General features: G+C 46.2%; 6 protein-coding genes across 6 annotated transcripts; 3 read left to right on the forward strand and 3 right to left on the reverse strand.

Moving 5' to 3' along the window:
• Positions 1–633: 633 nt before the first annotated feature.
• N7518_001513 (amidase family protein) lies at positions 634–2339 on the reverse strand (the record flags this gene model as incomplete). Its single annotated transcript, XM_057182441.1, has 5 exons — positions 634–803; positions 852–971; positions 1024–1153; positions 1243–1635; positions 1884–2339. The coding sequence occupies 5 exons, from the start codon at positions 2337–2339 to the stop codon at positions 634–636; spliced, it is 1269 nt and encodes a 422-aa protein (XP_057043891.1).
• A 258-nt stretch (positions 2340–2597) lies between these two features.
• N7518_001514 (uncharacterized protein) lies at positions 2598–6282 on the reverse strand (the record flags this gene model as incomplete). Its single annotated transcript, XM_057182442.1, has 9 exons — positions 2598–2696; positions 2756–3162; positions 3227–3524; positions 3578–3678; positions 3733–3736; positions 3788–3829; positions 3880–3938; positions 4001–6094; positions 6144–6282. 9 exons carry the CDS (start codon positions 6280–6282, stop codon positions 2598–2600), a joined length of 3243 nt encoding a protein of 1080 aa, XP_057043892.1.
• A 737-nt stretch (positions 6283–7019) lies between these two features.
• N7518_001515 (uncharacterized protein) lies at positions 7020–9419 on the forward strand (the record flags this gene model as incomplete). Its single annotated transcript, XM_057182443.1, has 2 exons — positions 7020–7441; positions 7508–9419. The coding sequence occupies 2 exons, from the start codon at positions 7020–7022 to the stop codon at positions 9417–9419; spliced, it is 2334 nt and encodes a 777-aa protein (XP_057043893.1).
• A 585-nt stretch (positions 9420–10004) lies between these two features.
• N7518_001516 (uncharacterized protein) lies at positions 10005–11336 on the reverse strand (the record flags this gene model as incomplete). Its single annotated transcript, XM_057182444.1, has 5 exons — positions 10005–10306; positions 10365–10559; positions 10629–10715; positions 10771–11224; positions 11286–11336. 5 exons carry the CDS (start codon positions 11334–11336, stop codon positions 10005–10007), a joined length of 1089 nt encoding a protein of 362 aa, XP_057043894.1.
• Positions 11337–14171: 2835 nt separating this feature from the next.
• N7518_001517 (OPT family oligopeptide transporter) lies at positions 14172–16848 on the forward strand (the record flags this gene model as incomplete). Its single annotated transcript, XM_057182445.1, has 7 exons — positions 14172–14459; positions 14525–15085; positions 15149–15265; positions 15328–15609; positions 15658–15921; positions 15978–16445; positions 16510–16848. The coding sequence occupies 7 exons, from the start codon at positions 14172–14174 to the stop codon at positions 16846–16848; spliced, it is 2319 nt and encodes a 772-aa protein (XP_057043895.1).
• Positions 16849–17830: 982 nt separating this feature from the next.
• N7518_001518 (uncharacterized protein) lies at positions 17831–19745 on the forward strand (the record flags this gene model as incomplete). The annotated part of the gene is made up of 6 exons (XM_057182446.1): positions 17831–18049; positions 18103–18431; positions 18483–19323; positions 19392–19510; positions 19573–19656; positions 19721–19745. The coding sequence occupies 6 exons, from the start codon at positions 17831–17833 to the stop codon at positions 19743–19745; spliced, it is 1617 nt and encodes a 538-aa protein (XP_057043896.1).
• Between the last annotated feature and the right edge of the window lie 219 nt (positions 19746–19964).

Consider the following 19964-nt stretch of genomic DNA (forward strand, 5'->3'; position numbering starts at 1 on the left):
TCAGTAATAAACTACTCATTGATGTGCAAGTGGTATCACATGGTGCTTGCGCTAGGTGCGATAAGGTGTTAGAGAGGAGAACACCATGGGGTGACTACTAGAAGAAGAAAAGAAGGTTGAAGGTGCCTGCGTGCTATCTCTACCTCAGTAGTGGTTTTATGGATGGATAAAACACTCACCCATTCCTCACCCATTCCTCACCCGGGTGACACCCATCGGACTCTTGACTGAGGATAAGCCTAGTATTCTGTACGGTCAACATGTGCTGAACCAGGCAGCTCATATTCTTCTGGGGAAAAAAACTAGAACCCGAGATAATCTGTCGACCGTGTATCCGTAGATCAGAATACCCCGAGATAATCACGAGGCAGGAACCTTTCCCACCGTTTCCATCGCATTTTTTCGGGAACTGCCCGAGGGGGGAAGGTTTTCTCGTATAAATCCATAATTTGCAGTAGCCTGCCGTCATCAAACCGACGAGCTACAAACCCTAGACCGTATGGTTTACCATCTCTGTACTTCCCAAGCGGTACGGTGGCGGTCGGGGCTTCTTCAAAATTGTTAGAACTCCACTGTATTGTTCATGTTGGTACCATAGAGAAGGGGACTCACGAGCCCATGTGGCATAGATGCTCATATCCGTCCAAGCGGGAAGAACGAGGCATCCAAATTATAAGAATCTAGCGTTTCAATAATGCCTTCTTCGATGGCAATTTTCCTAGCCTCCAATAATGCATCCTGATACTCCTCCAAGGTCATTTTCTGATCAAGAGCCAATTCAAGGTAATTTTGAGCGGGGGTTTCTGATAGGTCCAGTCAGTTCTATTATTCTATCTGAGTCCAATGCTTACCATCTGAGTACGAGCTTGCAGGAAATTTCCGATTGAACTCCAAACGATCGGCTAAAGACTTAGTTTCGGTCCCCTCTAAGCCCATAACGTGCTGTGCAAACCCTGGTCCCATCTCGTAACCTATAATTGTGTTTAAAAAAGAAAGCAGGAATTTAGATCGTCGTCATCTTACGTATGATCCTCCCCATTAGCTTTGCCACATAGCCAGTAGAGAGATAGGCGCTTCGAATCTTGGCGTCCGCAACAATGGTGGCTCCCCGTCGTTCTATTTCTCGAACGACGTCGAAACCCGCCGAGAACATCTGAAATTAGGTCAGCAGACGCCATTTTTATTGGAGTATTCAGATCAAAATATTCTCTGTTCATCATCTATATCTTCTTGACTTCCCACAAATCCCGGGAGGATAGACCAAAACCACTCTTTGTCGGCCACTCCGATGCGGAAATCTGCCCAGCTAGCGTCTAAAGAATTTGTGTAATTAACGAGTAAACCTTCTGACTCAAATGTGATGGGATCTCGGTCGTCAACTCCATCGATCTCGGTTAAAAGGGCCGCAATATCCCAAGCTGACTTGGCGAGAATTCCAGGTGAGTCAAAAGTGGTCGACGACGACAGAATGCCACTTCGGGATAAAACACCGGTGGAGACCTTTAGGCCATAAAGAGCAGTGAATGATGCAGGGCAGCTGATTGATCCCTGTGTTTCTGTGCCCAGGGCTAGTGGGGCAAACCCCGCGGCTACAGCTGCCACAGATCCAGCCGACGAGCCACATGGATGCTTGAACTATCAACTAAGTTTGGTCTAAAGGATTTGGATGCCAACCTTCAAATCGTATGGTGAAAGGGTTTCGCCGCCAAGGGCTGACCAGCCCGGACTTAAAGAGTTATCCCTAGCACAAATAATTAATTCATGCTCAAGCGCAAAATATATATTCATCGGTTGAAGCTCACTTGAAGCCTTGGCCACGATGTGCGCATCCTGACTTGCAGTGGCATTTTGGAGTGCCAATGCTCCCGAGGACGTCGACATACCAAGAGACTGATCTGTGGCCATATTGCCCTTGCAGAGGCCACGTCAATAACATTGGTATTTTGAACGAGAGGGTTAAAATTCACTTTCACAATTAGGGGCACACCGTGTAAGGGACTGCGGATCAACCCCTTTCGTCGCTCTAGATCGCGCTCGTTTGCGATGCTAATAATACTTTTTACGGGTGTCAACTCCAGAATTGTATGAAGCCCAAGACCCGATCGATCATCCAATTCGATACGCCGAAGGTATTCTTTGGTGATTTGGAGTGAGTTTATGGTGTTATTGCCGAGAAGATCGGCGATATCATGTGTGGTAAGTGTCAGTAGATCCAAAGAGGTTGGAATATACAAGGGAGAATGGTTATCACGGCTCAGCCACCTAATCGCCAAAGCAACAACCACGACCCACAAGAACCAGATTGTTCTCATAGCTATCTTGGTTAGAGCTGCTACCATTGCAAGAAGGGGAAAGCAGATTGATGCTGAATATTTTGCGGGCGCAAAACAAATAAAGTGAATCAGGTTGGGGATGTAGCGGGGGTTGAAACGGCTTTCGAGGAGTGGCCTTGGCGCACGCCGCGTATTTTAAATTTGAATTACCTACTCTGTACCTAGGTACATGGACTGATACGGTGAACATGTTGCAAAAAGCGATAAGCGACTTGATTTTCCTTAGGTATCAACGTGTGCAAAGCGGTGGCGAGGATATCGCATTCATGTCATTGTCGGGTATGTGGAAGACACGCCCAAGGTCGATGCAATCAGTCGAACATTGTCGGCCATGAGAATCTGAAGACCGGCTGTTTGTTGTATCTATAGCAAATGAGCTGCAGTATCCGTTAGGCGGGATGGAAAGTTGCCTCTGAACTTACTTTAGCGTTTTCGGGGATGTTGTTTAAAGAGCCGTAAGACCCGCAGACCAGACCTGATCTTTTCACATATCCCACAAGTCTCGGGCACAGAATCAATGTCTCGGAAGCGAAGACAATGCCGGCCAAGTTCCATCGCTTCGAGAAACGGACTGCGGCCTGTAGACTACTAGCCCTCATTTCCATGTCTGACATTGGTAGCTTGCCGGCGTTGGTGATAAACAAAACAGGATATATATCTTGCTTCGTCCCCAGAAGAATACAAATCTCGGGTGAAAAAGAGGACAGTATAATGGACCTTCCACCGCTAACACGGAAAATCTGGGCGAGGATCCGATCAATGAATGTGTTGATCTCGATAGCAAGTGGTCCTACACCCGCCTCAACAGCTTCATGAAGCCTGGGATACTCTTCGTATATGTCAGTTTTGCAGTCTATAAGAGCTGAGTGCTCGTTTGGGTACCAGAATCTTACTTATCTCAATATTGAAGCTGATTGAATCTGGCAGTTTCGTAAGTAGCTCCTCTAGCGTGGTAAAAGAATCCTGCACACAATGGCCCCTTGTATTCGGCTTGAACCCTTTGTTCTTGAAGTCCACGGTGTGCTTCATTCTGTCACGAATTTGCACAGTCGCTTGCTCTTGGTCCTTTGTCAAGGAACGTGAACGGACTCTATTCCTGCCCGGCCCATCTAGCAGGCCCTGTGAGTTTGGCGTTCCGAGCACAGAGACTGGTTCGCCTCTCGGTGACTGAAGTTCGCTCGCGTACATAAACTTTAAAAGTCAGAATCAGGAAACGTCAATGTTTCGTCTTGCGAGAGACAAACCTGTTCGAAGCTTAGATCATGAATAGGAATGTCGGTTCCGGACTCGCTCAACGAGAAGTCATGATAAATGATAGGCAAAAGGTCTCTAGTAAGTTGGACATCTAGTTGTATGTTAACACAAGCAAAAGGAACAGCTTCACATCAATGCGCTATACCGAACTATTAATAGTTAGATAACGCAAGCTTGACCAGAATTTCAGGGCTTCTCACCTCAACATATGAAGCGCCCAGCCTCGCAGCAGAAAGAAATGACTGGTTTAAATCTTAGTAAGGTGAGATTTAGGGGAATAAGTGAATCATACCTCTATAGTATTCTCTCCTAGCTGAAGCTGGCTGTGATTGGCAGTGTTTTGACCAAGTCCTTTCTAGTGTTAGAAATACTGGATCTCGCGACATAAAGTGGTGATTGAATGGAGTAGATACCTCTATGACCGACAAGTTGTAGGCCTTCTACCGAGAGTTTCTGTTTCGCCAATAGGGGGAAATTCGAACCCATGAATGGCTTAGCAATGACGAAAGTGAAAGTGATAGTTCCCATAACCTCCATTGTGCCATTTTCCAGAACTGGAACAGTACGCTCTCTGACGATACTTTCACGGTTTGCTCCAAAGCAGTCTTTGTCACTCTCTAGTAAATAAACAGCACTGCCTATTAGGTCATGCGCTTCAGAGGATGAGTCTGTAGGGTAAAGCCTGAAGGCTAGGCGGGCTTCACTTGGTTTAGTAACAGGGAAGACGAACGGTTCGTTGACCATATCGCCTAATATTGGAAGTTTCACATGCTGCGGGGTACCTTCCACTGAGATTGACATGTGCATCTGAGCGAGATGTTTCCCGTTGAGTGAATTTTCTGGCGAGGAGCCTTGGAAGTTTACGGCTTTGACATTCTTGCCGTTACGCAAAACACCAAGATTGACAATAACATGATTTTTACCCAATGAAAGACATGAACCAGCTGAAGACTTGGGCTTGAGCGGCATGCTAGCAGGTCCACCAGTAAGGCGACCATTGTCCCATGCCTTTAATGTCTCGGCCAGATGGAGATGGCCCCTCAAAGCAGCATGTTCCTTAGCAGTCCAACCGTTATTATCGTACAAGTCCTGGCTGGCTCCTGCTTGCAGAAGAAGCTCGACAATGGTCTGGTGACCTTCCACGCAGGCAATAAACAATGGAGTCCAGCCATGCAGTTTGTCGGCAGTATCTATGTAGACGTTGTTGCAGTTTTCTAGCAGCACATTGACATAGTCGCTACGCCCAACCTGAGCGGCGACATAGATGGCGGACTCTCCATACAACGAGCATTCCTGGAAGTCAAAGTAGCATCTGGCGAGGAGGAACACAATTCCGTCATGCTTATATCTGATAGCGAGCTTCAACATATCATTCAGATGATTTTTCACCAGAGATTCAGTTTGAACATCTTGTCTGGATTCAATCTCAGACATCAAAGTTTTTAGAAACACTTTCGCAACACCCACATGGTTGTTGATAACTGCGTAGTGAAATGGTGTAAGTCTCTGACAGTCCGGCGTTAGAATGAGTCTTGACGAGAAACCAGGTCCCCAAACATGAGCGTAATCCACGATTGATTGACATATAAAAGCCACGCCGTGTAGTGCCCCATAATGAAGGCTAAGACGGCCAAAGGTGTCTTTCGTAGACAAAATATCTTTCTTACGAGAAGCAAGAAATTCAATCGAAGAAGCGAACAAGCTACCATGTCTCTTCTCGCCGGATTGAACGTTGTCTTTCAAGTCATCGCATGGCTGTGGAGGGCTGAGTTGCCCTTCCATGATAATGACATGGTTCAGCAAGTCGTGATCTAGCACAACACCATACCTGCTGAACTTGTGTGATAGCAGATATTGGAAGCAAATTTGAGAGTGGGAGGTTGCTGCAAGCTCCGCCAGTTCATAAAGGAAGTCCCTGGGATATTGCTCCAGTGGAGGATCGTGTAGAAAGAGGTTGAGTGGATCGGCCAAAGTTGAAGGCTCGTCACTTCTGATCGCGCGATATAGAGCTGAATATTGGGCGGCGAGGGGTGGCAGGTCATCTGATCTGACATTACTGAGCAACGTACTCATTGTGGAGGGACCGTACCCATCGGAGGAGGCCTTGACGACACTAGTCATCAGACCCTCCGATCGGCTTATGAAGTTTGCGCATTGTGTACGAAGGCCAATTTGTAATTTTGTCCACTTAGATTTCTGCTCGTGATGAAACAGACCCTTGCAACCACTCAACTTCTCGATTTTGGCGAAAAGCCTTTGGATGGCTTCTTGATTCAACCGCGAGTAATTCTGGAGCTTCTCAAAATCATCATGTAGATTTGTGACGACTTCCAGGAACCTCTTTACTTCATGAAAATTATCCTCCTCATCTCTCAAGCAGAAAAGAGTTTGGAGCAACTTCTCATACTTAATCTCAAGCCTTGCTTGTCTTGCCATGAGAAAGTTGCAGTTCTCATGGTGGAATTTGCCAATGGACTGAATGCTATCGTCCAGGAGCGCGTACACTTCTACTTTTTTGTCAGATATTATTTTGGATAGACAAAGGCAAACACGAACCTGAAAAGTCTGGTTCAACGTTTGCATCAATTGACTTCCCTACCGCCAAGTTGAATGCGCTCTTCACCGAGTCGTAGGGGACATAAAGCGATGTCCATTCTGGGACCGTGTAATGATGGAAATCCCGACTAAATCGCATGTCGAAGTTGAGGAGAGACAATAAGTTTTAGGTCAAAATGTTATATCAAGGGTACGTTTCTGAGTTAAGATGAGGCTCGCACCCTGAGTCCATGGGTTGTTTGTCCTTCGCCCGTGGGTCGGGCTCCCCTGAGCTGACTAAGGAGCGGGGAAAGCGGGGCATTCCGCGAGGGGCCGTCCCGTCCACTTCAAAGGGCGGAGCGCAATCAATGACATCTACTACCATCAAGACGCACGATTTTGACTACTTACTAGGCGTTTAAATGAAGACATGGTATCAAATCTAACCAGTTGGTCCAGATAAATGAAAATTCCAACGGGGAACACTTTACGGGAAATAATACAGCTTGACACTTCTTACTGGCAAAGCCGGATTTGGTAGCAATGACCCGACTCACGATTTACTTTTGTGTTTTTAGACTGTGGACAAATAAGGAGAGGGAAAAGATGACGGAGTCCTTGAATTAGAAGCTTTTGACCGGTGTAGAAATGGAGCCAAACATGCATACAAGCCACATCAATATCCAATCAAGACCGCTGTAGTCATTGAACATTGGAGATAACGAAATTAGCGCCCAAGGTAAAAGTCCCCCGCAGAAATTCCCACCGCTCGGCGTTGGCCTTTTTAAAGGAAATGGCCCCATATTCTCATATTTATCGATACATATCCAAAAGACATTCCACATATTCTATACTCGAGGATTTTTGATCCAGGGTTGAAAATTTACATTCCCAAATATGGATCCAATCTCATTTGGGGCGAGTGTGATCGCTATCGCGACTCTTGCCGCTCAAACTTGCTCCGCTCTCTCAGACCTAAGGGCGCTTTGTGAAAGCTTACCAGGGCGTCTTCACGCGGTCAACAATGAAGTTGCGGATCTCAACCTTGTGCTTCTCCAGGTCTCCTTGCTCATCAAAAGCCGAGAATTCTTACCCGAAACCAAGTTTTCAGCTATCCCACATCTTTTGCAGCAAGCGAATAAAAAACTACTTGAGATCAAAGACATTGTTAGTCAGCTCACCGTGGCCTGTCGCTCTTCGAGAATGTCGATTTCCAGGGTACATGCTTGGCGAAAAGAACAAAGTCGACTGCAAGTTCTTCAAGACGATATTAGGACGGTCAAGGCCAATTCAAATGTTATGCTTGGGGCCTCAAACTCGTACGTCCCGAGTTAGATTCCAAGTATTTTAATGCGAGACTTTGAAGTTTGTTAACTTTAGAGCAGGCAAGATATGACAAAGATACGTTTGGACATCGAGGCCATCTCGGCTGTCACATTTGAATCTTCGCAACAGCAGATTTCCCTAGAAACCAACTTTCTAAGTGGACTTGCTGCTGTCGACCAGCGTATAGCCAGAGTTGAGGAGATGCTATTGACTCAGTCGCATCAAGTTCAAGCAAGTCAATTTACCCAAGTTGGATCATCGTACCACATGTCCACCACTCGAATGCAGCGTCCATACTCAGTGAAAAAGGAGACACCCCTGGCGACAACGAGCTCTGAAGGGATAGGCATTCGTGTCACTCCATTTTCCGTCAATTGCCGGTCGGGCTGTCCATGTGCTTGTCATTCGCACCAGAAGGCGACAAGTCCCGCACTTGCCAACCGTATCTTCGGTCAGCTTTTTGTTGGCTACGCTGGACTTCCCTACTTCAGCCCAAAGTGTAATACACACGCATGCAACAAATCAAGGGCACGTCAAGTTAGTCTTGAATACTGGTTTCCCTTCACATCGTTGTCATCTGCAATTGTGCGACTCCAAATTGGTTACCAGCCCAACGTTGGGACACTACTACATCTCGATACACTACGGAGGGTACCCGACACCGCACAATGCGTTAGCTTTGCATTGAACGGAAACATCGACGGCCTAAAATATCTCTTTAGCAAAGGATTGGCTTCTCCACGTGATGTCAGTACCTCTCGCGGGTATTCGGTTCTTCGGTGGGCCCTATATGGAAAACAGTATGAAACATGTGAATTTTTGATCCATGCGGGCGCAGACCCGGACTACAGACCGATCTCTGGCAGTGACAATAACCCAAGGAATAAAGCATGTCATTTCATTCTCGAAGGTGGACTTTCTGAGACCGCTGTTGGTGCACTCCGCATCATCGCCAAAAATGACTATCTTGATGATTTCATAGATGAGGCAAGGTTTACAAAGACTCATAAGACTGTCCTCGGCCTGTCAATGTTGAGTCTCGAAGACGAGATTACCCACAGGCCGGAGGATATCAATGCCGTTGATGCCATGGGTCGCACTGCACTGGCCTGGGCAGCCGCCCGAGGGGATACGCGAGCTATTGTCACACTCCTTAGTCACGGCGCCAATCCAAACATCGTCGATGTTCAATTATCCGGTCCTCTGTCAAATGCTGCTTCCCAGGGTCATACTGTTGCCGTTCGTCTACTTCTAGAGGCGGGAGCACAACCAGATTTATGTCATCCTAGTGGTGAAAGGAAAGGCAGTCCACTGAATTGCGCTACCCGAAACGCTACCGATATTTTGCTTCTGAAATCTCTGCTCGATTTTGGCGCAGATGTGAATGCCAGTGGAAATGATGGCAAGACCGGACTTATTCATGCGGCAAGAATTGACAATGCTGGTTTTGCTATGCTATTATTGGAATATGGTGCCAACATCAACTCGGTATCAGCCGACGGATCAACTCCTTTGACCACCGCAATTATCTACAACAGTCATAATGTTCTACGATTGTTCCTTGATCGATGGCATGAGTATTCGATCTGCCCCCGTATGAAGGGCCCCAACCTTCTCCAGGTCGCGGCACTATATGCTGATCCTGCTACGCTCCAAATTTTGGCGGCGACAGATCATTTCAGAAGGAAATACGACAAACAATACACTATTGGGGACTTCCGAAATTACCTGAAGCAGCGTCCAGATTTTACCGAAAAGTTAGCATTGGCATTTGATGAACTACTAAGTGTTGTTAACCAGGTGCCAGAATTTGTTGCTGACTCTGGATTTATTTCTTGGTGTCTATCTCGATCTAATTCAGGCTTCGACGAATTACAGGAGCCTGGGAGCGCTTGCAGCTCTGATGGGAGCTTCCATGACGCCATTGAAAAACATCCACTGATCACAGAAAGTTTCATTGCCATAGAATAAGTCTTCTGCGTTTTCTCAATGAGAGTTTTCAATGCAAGTTAATACAAATGGAAGGCCCCTTAAGGCTGGTAGCCCGGGTCCGTACTATTCTTGATTTTGAGTAACTAGTGAAGAAGGGGAGGAGATGACAGTTCACCCAACCTCTGTGCCATTTTTTCACCCAACCCGTGGCCCACATAAATCACGTGACTGATGGCCTATCTTATCTCCACAGCTTGGGTCAACTTCTGTAATTTGGTCTCACCAATACCTCACCAATACCAACTTTCCACTAATCATTTCTCGTCAATACCTCTCATCAACCACCGAGTCGAATCAGGAAGGGATAACACCTTAATAAGATCTTAATGTAAATTAAGCCTCCGGTAACTAGTTATTTATGATGTGTATTCTCAAGACCATTAAGTAATCACTGATAAGCAAGTTCACCCAACCGGTGGATATTTCACGTGATTCAAGTGGGCCACCGGTTGGGTGAAAAAATGGCACACAGGTTGGGTGAACTGCCCCCCCCTGCAGAGGACTCTGGGCGTTATGCCCCTTCATAATACTCTCAGAAGCAAGTAGCACAATGAAATTTCTAGACTAGTCAAAACTAGTCTCTTGTCTGCATGCCTGTTTATAATTAGCAGACTGGCCTGGATTAGCGCGAGTCACTTCAAAATCTTGACGAACATGTACAACGCTCAAGGGCGACATTGGCACCTCATCATTTGTGGATGGCTCGACCTCTCCCACAGACCATGATAGATCTTGGCTATACCCCTCTTTTGACTTCTTCAGAATGGGATCGTTTGTATCATTGTAAGCAGCCCTTGCAGATGAGCTCTGATTCTGGGAGGTGACGAAGAGCTGCCGGAGAGAGGCGACACAGGAGACAATAATAGCTGCCAAGTGAAGATGAGTATTAGAACAACAATGTGATGAAAACTTGAGAGAACATACCAACATCAACCTCAACAAAGCTCCAGAAGCACAGCCAGTCGATATTCATCTGACGGTCATATGTCATCTCGACCGCCACCCGGATTACAGCGGTGACCATAATGAAGATAGTTGCCGAGAAAATGCTGAGTAGAATGAGCTTTTTGCGGAGCGAGATTCGTGTTCTCCATAACACAAGGAAGGGAATAGAGAGAACTAAGACGAGGAATTTTGTTAGTTTGAAATAACTGGCTTAATGCTTCGGTGTCTTTGCAATCAACCCACTCATCAAGTCCGTGATAATATCCCCAGCACAGTTCGCCCAGAACATGCGATTCTCGTAATGAACGTGGTTAGGTTGAGGACATTCAGCTGCGTGGTTCTGTGTTAGTGTAAATTAATTGCATTTAAGTTCGGTTGTTCTCACTGATAATATATTCCAGTCCTCCGAAACTGCATTTGTATTCGATATCGGCCACCGATGCAATATAGACACTCGCTGTGCAGAAAAGAACCACGAACCACCAGATACGGAGAAGCTTGACCTTGGCACTGATTCGGTAGAAGAGTGCCATGAATGAGAATTTGACACACCACAGCGCCGAATAGAATAGTATCTCAAATGGAGCATTAAAGCGCATGAATTTATTGTACCTCGGCAGGAATTCAAGATTGAATGCCTCTGTGCCAGCGCTGACTGCGTATAACTCGTAAAGAACCTTTCCCTCAACTTGCCAAATAACCGCAGCTGTAAGTATAATGACCCATGCGAGGACAACCAGGAAGTCATCTAGAAATAGTCGACGGAAAGAGGTGACTTGAGCATAGATGCGGAATACGACAAAAATAAACGATGTGCCTGTGAGAGCCCATAGTACACCCTAATATTAAAAGGTTAGTCAGGTATACGAAAGCAATATTGTCATTACGTTGAATACCCACTAAAAAGACTGCCTCGGGAACTCTGCTGTGCTGGTCATCAAACTCTGCCATTATGAAGGTTCAGTATGAAAGTTCTGGATAGATCTGTCAAACAATAATATGACAAGACGTGAGAAATATATCAACCATGGAACTATATCGCCAAGAGATCAGATATATTATTCTTTGTTGATCTCTCGCCAGTGTTGATTTGGTCATCCTGGACATAATTTTCGACCAGCTTAGTTCTATTGGCGCGAGTAAGAAAAAGCATCGGCTAAGTTCTTTGAGGATATCAAGTCAGATGCCTTGCGCCATCTGCATTCTACTTGAAATGAGAGTGCCGGGGCTTCAATATTAACGCCACTATCGTTAATACCATGAACCCTGGCGAACAATCATGGTCGTGCAGCTTGAATGTGATACCGAAAGACTCAAAATCCTATGATAGCTTCATGAGTGAGTAGTCCGTTCCGCTGGAACAATTATCAGTATGGTTCACATAGGAGGGAGATAAGTATCTTGGCCCCCACTTGATCTGTTTAAGCATGGTGCAGCCATTCATCCGATCTAGGAGGCAGCCCACTTCGTATGAGCGCAGTGGCTTAATCAAAACGGACATGTTCGGAAAGGCATACTCACGATGATTACACAACTAACCGAAAGGTCAAGGGTGTCAAAGAAGTGACATCCCTACTGAGTCTCTCGATATCTCCGGGAGACAAAGAACGCAAATTCCCATCGAGCTCGGACCCCGACAAAATGATCTTCGTCATTGATAAAATTCGGATACTTTGGGAAGCCAAATTACTCCATGCTTTCATTGGTCAAGTTTACTCTATGTCCACGAGCGTTGTGATCGCCCACTCTTTCAGGTAATGGCGCCTCAATTTCGCCTTGCATATCGCCGTTGTTAAGTGGCGTACATCGGCTTTATGACAGGCTCCAAATTTGTTTCTGTAAGATTTTGCTATGCGATATTGCCAAAAGACCACTCGGAGTTTGCTTCCGGGAGGGGCGCCTACGAGGCGCCATCAAAAGTAGCAGTAAATAAAATATCAATTGATCTCAACAGCGATTTGCAGGATCTCGCCTAATTGCCACGGGTATAGGATACTAAATAAATATCGCTAGTCAGATCTAAAGGACCTAGGTTGATACTAGATTAGATGTTGTCCGGCTATCACACCATGGGTTGCTTTAATCAGAATCTCAAGGGATACCATCAAACTCCAATTTGGCACACTTATTCGGCATTAATACTGAAGGTGCTCGGGTCGAAATAGAAAGAGTTCCAAGCAGGATAAGGGCATGGGGTATGGGCATCGGCAGCTTTGAGCCGAACGGGCAGTCTTAGATCCGCATTGAGTGCGCCACAACGGAAATGCAGCAAAACCCAATGTGACAAAGAAAGTATAATGCAATCCCGAGTCCTAAATCTCCATGACATGTTCTTCGTCCTCTGATCGCCCTTTCCCCTGTATTGTGGGGATGTGGACGTTAATCTCATCGCGAGATGAGTTCTTCTTGGAGCGAAAGGAGAGGAGAAGAAGGATGAATTCTCTACTAGCAAACAAGATCTATCTGAATAGCTAGGTGAAGCCTGACAAGCCAGGCATCAGCATGTGATTGGCATGTCACTGCCATAATAGTTCTCGATTTCTTCTTAGTCCTAGCTGATATAATATTTCAAAAACATCTGTAGATCCCTATAACTGGTTAAAGATATACAACATATAAACTGGGAGATTTGACGATGTCGTCTCGAGTGATCAGCTGAAGTGGTAGAGTCAGTGTTGTCAAGGGACTGTCTGGCTACTCTTTCTCTCTCTCTCAAAATGGAGTGAGCTGGTAAACTTGAAGAAATCCTGAGACCTGAAAGAGAAAGCGGTGACGATATCCGTGGAGAACTAGAAGGTGGGGACCCATGGAATGTAAGTGGGGCGGCCCCACTTAAGCTTGGACCTCCCGAGGTCGTGATAGCCGGATATATCAGGCACCATTTTCACTTGATGTTTGCATGATTCAGGTTGTTCTCGTTCTTCTTCTCCTTTCTCTCTCTCTTCTCTGCATTTATTTGATCGTAATTCCAAGATTTACAATGCACACCGACAGAGCAATATATAGTCCCGAAGGCTCAAAAAATGCTAGACCGCCTGAACACGCAGCTACCATCCTCAGTCTACCATCCTCAGTCTACCTACCACGGCACCCTCTGCTCAGGACAAATATGCACTCATGCAAGAGTGTAAAGACATGAGAGCAAGCCACGGGCGAACACTTTAAATATGAGCATATAGTAGGCTGCAGGCCAAACTGTGCAAGATATCAGAGATTCGACTTGTGGAAGCTTCGGACAGATAGTTTGTATCCAAGTTTCAGTTATTATTCCGTTTTAAAAAAGATCGAGATGAGAAAGGACATACCGGAGTTACTATTCACATAGGTAACTCTAGGAGTAATGATGTATGGATATGATAGGAACTTAGCGAATGCGGAAACCCACTTGTCCAAGCAATGGCAAGCCATGTTTATACTGGAAGATGGCAACTAGCCTTGTATCAAAAACCATTGGCCCTCTCTAATGTTATACAAGTAGTACTTGGCGCAGAAGGAGTTCTTGGACGCGTGGACGGAGGTCTTGTGTCACCTGTCGACATTTATCTGCCCCGGTGGGTTACCTGTCAAGTCACAATGGAAGGAACGAGCTCAGAGGAAAGAGCAAAGGACTCACCTCCCAGTCAATTGCGCCATCGCACAATACAGAACCTGTCTACTCACTCTGCTTTCTCTTTCTCCTCCCTACTTTCTTCCCCATTCTTCGTTTCACCCGTTTTGTTTCCCATCTAAAGCGACACGAAAAGGATAGAACTCATCAATCTTTTATCATCATACGAGATTGCAATCATGCCTGACCTACCTCCAAAGGGTAAGGGTCTCGCGGTATCTGATCCAGAGCCGATCGATGAGAAGGTTGTCATGGATCTGGTCAAGGATGAGGCCCAAGTCAATGGCAACGAATTATTTGCTGAAAATGACCGTGGCTCTGAAGATCTTGTGATCGTCACTGGAGCTGATGTGGCTGCTCATCTTTTGCCTTTGCGTGATGACTTGGACCCTACTTTGACATTTCGCGCTGCTATCCTGGGATCCGGCCTCGCGGCCTTCCTGGCTGTCATGACCCAGATCTACAGTGTAGGCAAACTCGCATATCATCTCACTCTTCATTCCCACAACACTACTAATAAATATATTTCTAGTTCAAACCAACCCAAGTCAATGTTTCAGGTGTTTTCCTTGTTCTTGTTTCCTACTTTTTCGGTACCATCTGGGCCAGATTCCTCCCCCGCGGTGACAAATTCGAGGCGAGATGGAGGGCACGAGGTGAGCAGGGCAAACTGCCTTGGTGGATTACTGTCATCAAGTTTGTGAATCCTGGGCCGTTCGGTCTCAAGGAGCATTCGATCTGTGTGATCACTGCTACAGCAGCCGGGTACGTTACGGATGCGACGACTGTATTCGCGGCACAAAAGTTGTTCTACAATCTTCCTTTGAGTCCCGCCACTGTCATTCTCGGCATTATCTCTATCGGCCTCTTTGGCTGTGGCCTCTGTGGGTTCATGCGGCCTTTTGCTGTTTGGGATGTCGAGGCTGTCTACTGGGGTACGCTGCCTGTTGTGAAATCCATCCAAGGGCTTCACTGGGACACAGTCGAGAACTCCAAGCCACTGAAATACTTCTGGTATGCTTTCACGGGTATGTCCCTTTACGAGATATTTCCCGCATACATCTTTACATGGCTCAACTCCGTGTCCATTCCGGTATGTAATCTATCTTCTAGCAACATTACTTGGACTGTACCTGACTAGACCGCGAACGTCTAGTGTCTGGCTTCACAGAAAGCAACTGGCAAGAAGGGTGCCATACTCACCAACCTTTTCGGTGGTGCCACTTCTAACGAAGGCCTCGGTCTCTTCTCTTTGTCCTTCGACTGGCAATATGTGAGTTGGCGTATTACGCCCCAGTAATACTTTATATTAACCAATGAGGCTGGTCAATACAGATCGGGTCAATTTCAACTGCTATTCCTCTGAAGCTGATACTTCATACCACCCTGGGAGCTGGCATCAGTGCCATGATAATGATTGGCATCTATTACGGAAATGGCTGGGGCTCGAGATCACTGCCTTTTATGGCGAGTAACCTTCTTATGGCCAATGGAACAACTTATCCCGTGAAAGAGGTGTTCCCTGGTGGCTTGCTCGACAAATCAGTCATTGAAAAATATGGATTACCTCAGATCACCGGGGCCTTTGCATTTGGTCTGTTCACGGCCAATGCTGCAGTGAGTACAATTCTTCTATCCCGAACCCACATGCTAAGCGTTACCTAGATTGGTGCCCTCATTCTCCACTGTATCCTTTTCTGGGGCAAGGGCATTTGGAGGGTATGTCAACAAGCAAGGGAAGGTAAGCATAATGACCCACACCACACCTACATGGTAAAGCACTATAAGGACACTCCGTGGTGGTGCTTCGCTGGTATTCTCGTCGTCAGCTTTGTCCTTGGCCTTGTAGTGGTGATCAAAGAGAATATCACTCTTCCAGCCTGGGCATACGTTGTCTCGCTAGCACTAGGAGTTTTCATTACGCCTTTTGTGAGTATTCTCGAACACGAAATTTTACAATGATTGTTACTAATATTATGATCCAGAGCACCATTCTCTTCGCTCGCTTCGGCAACGGCATTGCCACTAACAACCTGTCGAAAATGCTGGCTGGGCTCATGCTTCCCGGACGCCCAGTCGGCAACATGTACTTCGCTGCTTGGTCGCACAATATTGTCATGTCTTCTGTCTCCGTGTCCAACGACCTAAAGTTCGGCGAATACATGAAAATACCCCCGAGGATCATGCTTTGGACCCAAATGTATGGCATCATACTTGGCGGATTCATCAACTATGCTATCTTGACTTCCGTCATTTCAGCCAACAGGGACCTTCTTGCCGAGGGTAACGGAAACTCCTCCTGGAGTGGTGCGACCATGCAAGCTTTCAACACTAAGGCAGCCTCCTGGGCCTTGGCCCCTTACTTGTACAAGCTCGGTGCCAAGTATGAGGTGATTCCCATTGCCGTAGCCATTGGTGCTGCTGCAGTAATTGTTCACCGGGTTTTCTATCAGGTCAGCAAACCTCAAGCAGTCCAAGATTGTTCAACTAGTTCATGCTGACACCATTTTACGTTAGTTCGTTCCCAAAATCGGACGGTTTGACGTTTCGGAATTGAACCTACCACAGCTCATCCAGTATGCCGGTTCTTATACATCCCAGACTCAAACCTGCACTGTTCTTAGTGGGCTACTCTGTGGCTTGTTTACCCAAGGCTACCTTCGGAACTACCACCCACGCATTTACAAAGATTACTCATACGTTATTGCTGGGGCCTTCGACGCCGGAAGTCTGTTGGTTATCTTCATTCTCTCTTTCGCCGTGTACGGAGCGGGTGGGCCATCCCATCCATTCCCAACGTGGTGGGGAAACAACCAAAACGGACACCTTGACTGGTGTCCTGTTTCGAAGAAATGACAACGGGCACAAAGCCGGTCTCGGATAATGGCGCGTGACGGTCGATCAGAGTCACGAAATGTCTTGAGCGCTTGAGCGCAAATCTTTTTTTCCGGCGCCTTCAAACATGTGTTGTCCCCCTGGAAGGTTGACGGTGACAACCTTCCGGTAATTGGATCTGTAATGGATCCTTAGTTTTTAACATAATTTTCGCAACGGTTATGAATTTAGCCTAAATGAACAATCTAATCGCTGCAATCATCTATATCGGGTCGTATATATGTAGTCTTCCTTATGGTAGACGCAGCGATATAGATGACAGGTGCTTTTTCGGGTATTATTGATGCCTGAATGCCCGATTGTTTCCTAAAAGGATTGGCAAGATATCTGAATTGCTATTAGAGAGGCCTTATATTCAAGGTACATTACCTACCTCAAAATGAAGCTTTTGACACCATACAAATTTATGTATCGCGACCTTTTAGGTGGTTTACTCGCCATATCATCACATTCTTCTTCCAAGGTTAGATGTACAGTCGGAAAAGGCGGGAAAGGTCTTAATTTGAAGGTAATTGCCAAAACGAGATAAGCATCGGCGGCCATATTTAAGCGAGGTCGAAGAACCAATTACACCATTGAAGACATTAGTCCAGATGGCGTGTCTAAATTTCCGAATGATGCAACTCGCTTGGACCCCGCCTCTAGAGCTACCCCGACATGTCTGAGTGTTATCCAACAAATGACAAGTCATTACGAAGACAATATTGAATTATTACTAACGCTAATTGTCCAATTCAGACGTTCTGCTAGAGCTAGGTCGCTTATTTTGCGATTGTCTTATTCATGCCTGCGGTCACAACATAACAACTCTTCCTAATGCATAATTGCGTGATAGTCAATGTGACAACGTCGCATGGTTATAAAAGGCTGCAGTAGACCGTTTCATGCTCCTCTTAATAACTTTCCCAAGGTTCCGCCTTTATCTCTTCCTACAATTCAAAAGATGTCGATAAATGGAATAAAAACAGCGCATATATCTGCTAGTAGTTCAGATGGCTCGGACGAAGAGTGGCAGAAGAATGGACGTAATAAGGGAGAAGGTACATTTGAGGCCAGGGAGGGTCATCACTTCTACCGGCCGATTGACAGCTATGAGGGACTGCATCGCTGGGATCCGAATTTTCAATGGACGGAACAGGAAGAGAAAAAGATTGTCAGGAAGGTCGGTTAAATTCTATACCACTAACCAATTATCAACTGACTGAATTTGGACAGATTGATGCTCGTGTCTGCACGTTTGCCTGCGTGACATTCTTTGCATTGCAGCTGGATCGAGGAAACATCGGCCAGGCACTGGCGAGTACGCTTCTGGAAGATCTTGGAATGACAAGCAACGATTACAACTTGGGTCAGACGGTTTTTCTGATCTGTTTCTTGTTGGCTGAGATGCCGTCCCAGTTGCTCTCGAAGAGAATCGGCCCGGACCGTTGGATTCCTATTCAAATTGTTGCTTGGAGTGTGGTCGCGGCTTGCCAGGCCTTTTTGAAAGGGCGTGGCTCGTATTTGGCCTGTCGAGCTCTGCTAGGGCTCCTAGAAGGCGGGTTGTGAGTATTCATCCTTCATAATCTTAACATAGGACTAAACGTGGTTTTTAGTATACCTGATACGATTCTTTTCCTGTCCTTTTTCTATAAATCTGGTGAGCTGCCGAAAAGACTGACCTGTTTCTGGATTTCCTATACCGTTGCCGGAATTATCGGCTCATTCCTAGCCTTTGGCTTCCTACACATCAAAGACGCCAACGGCGGCGGTGCCTGGAGATATTTATTCGCGTACGAGGGTCTTATCACTGGCGTGATTGGAATCATCGCTGCATTCTGGATGCCAGCGTCACCCGTACAAACCAAGGGAGGACTACGCGGCAAGGACGGGTGGTTTACAGAGCATGAAGAGAAGATCATGGTGAACCGCGTGATTCGGGACGACCCTAGCAAGGGCAGTATGCACAACCGACAAGCAGTCACCCCACGGCGCTTCTGGGAGTCGCTCAAGGATTACCACGTGTGGCCAATCTATGCTCTGGGTCTCATCTGGATGATACCCAGTACACCATCCCAAAATTACCTCACACTACAACTGCGGTCCCAGGGGTTCACGACGTTCCAGACCAACTTGTTGACAATTCCAGCAGCTGTCATTGCGATTATCACCATGATAGCAATTACCTGGGTTGCGGAGCGTACAAATCAGCGCCTTCTCTGGGGCGCGGCAGCGGAGGTCTGGAACCTGGTACTGCTCATTGCGCTGGAGTTGCTTCCTCAGAAAAGCATGCCGTGGCCTCGTTGGGTGATCCTTACACTTCTTGTCGGTGGGCCGAGTATTCATCCTGTTGTGGTCGCATTGACTTCACGGAATGCCGGATCTGTGCGGACTCGCACTGTTGCTTCTGCGTTGTATAATATGTCTGTGCAAGTGAGCAACATTGCAGGTGCCAATGTGAGTTCAATTTCTTGTTTGGGCCTAGAAATGAATTCACTATTTTAGATACTAATAATTCTGAACAGGTGTACCAAGCAAAGGATGCGCCATACTATAAAAAAGGAAATAAAGTTCTTATTGCATTGGCTGTCGCCAGTGGGTTCCTTTTCATCTTCGCCAAGTTCTACTACGATTGGCGGAATAGGTATATATTCAGAACTTGTAAATATCAATATGGATTGGATCAGCTTTGCTAACTTATAACAGTCAAAACTCTGCAAAATGGGATGCTATGACAAGCGAGCAAAGAGAGATTTACCTGCGTGAAAACCCGGTGTTGACTAACAAGAGGTACGTTGACTAGCGCTGCAGAATATAACTACTACCAGTGCTAGGAACTGACTATGGTGTATAGAATGGACTTCCGGTTTGCCCGTTAGAGCTATCTGATGGGGAATTTCGAGAAATTTGCCATATTGGACATGGGTGTTGCGATGGAATAAACAATGCAGATCGCTGTTGTTCATAGAAAATCCATTATAGTATCATGGCTTTATCAAAGAAAGGAATTCATTTACGTCACAGTTACCAAGAAATGAGATTTGACCTTGAGATAGCATGAAATAATTTAATTTGACAAGAAGTTGATATGCAGGCCT

Source organism: Penicillium psychrosexuale, assembly GCF_028828465.1.
Source record: "Penicillium psychrosexuale strain IBT 29551 chromosome Unknown utg000002l, whole genome shotgun sequence".
Taxonomy (NCBI): Eukaryota; Fungi; Ascomycota; class Eurotiomycetes; order Eurotiales; family Aspergillaceae; genus Penicillium; species Penicillium psychrosexuale.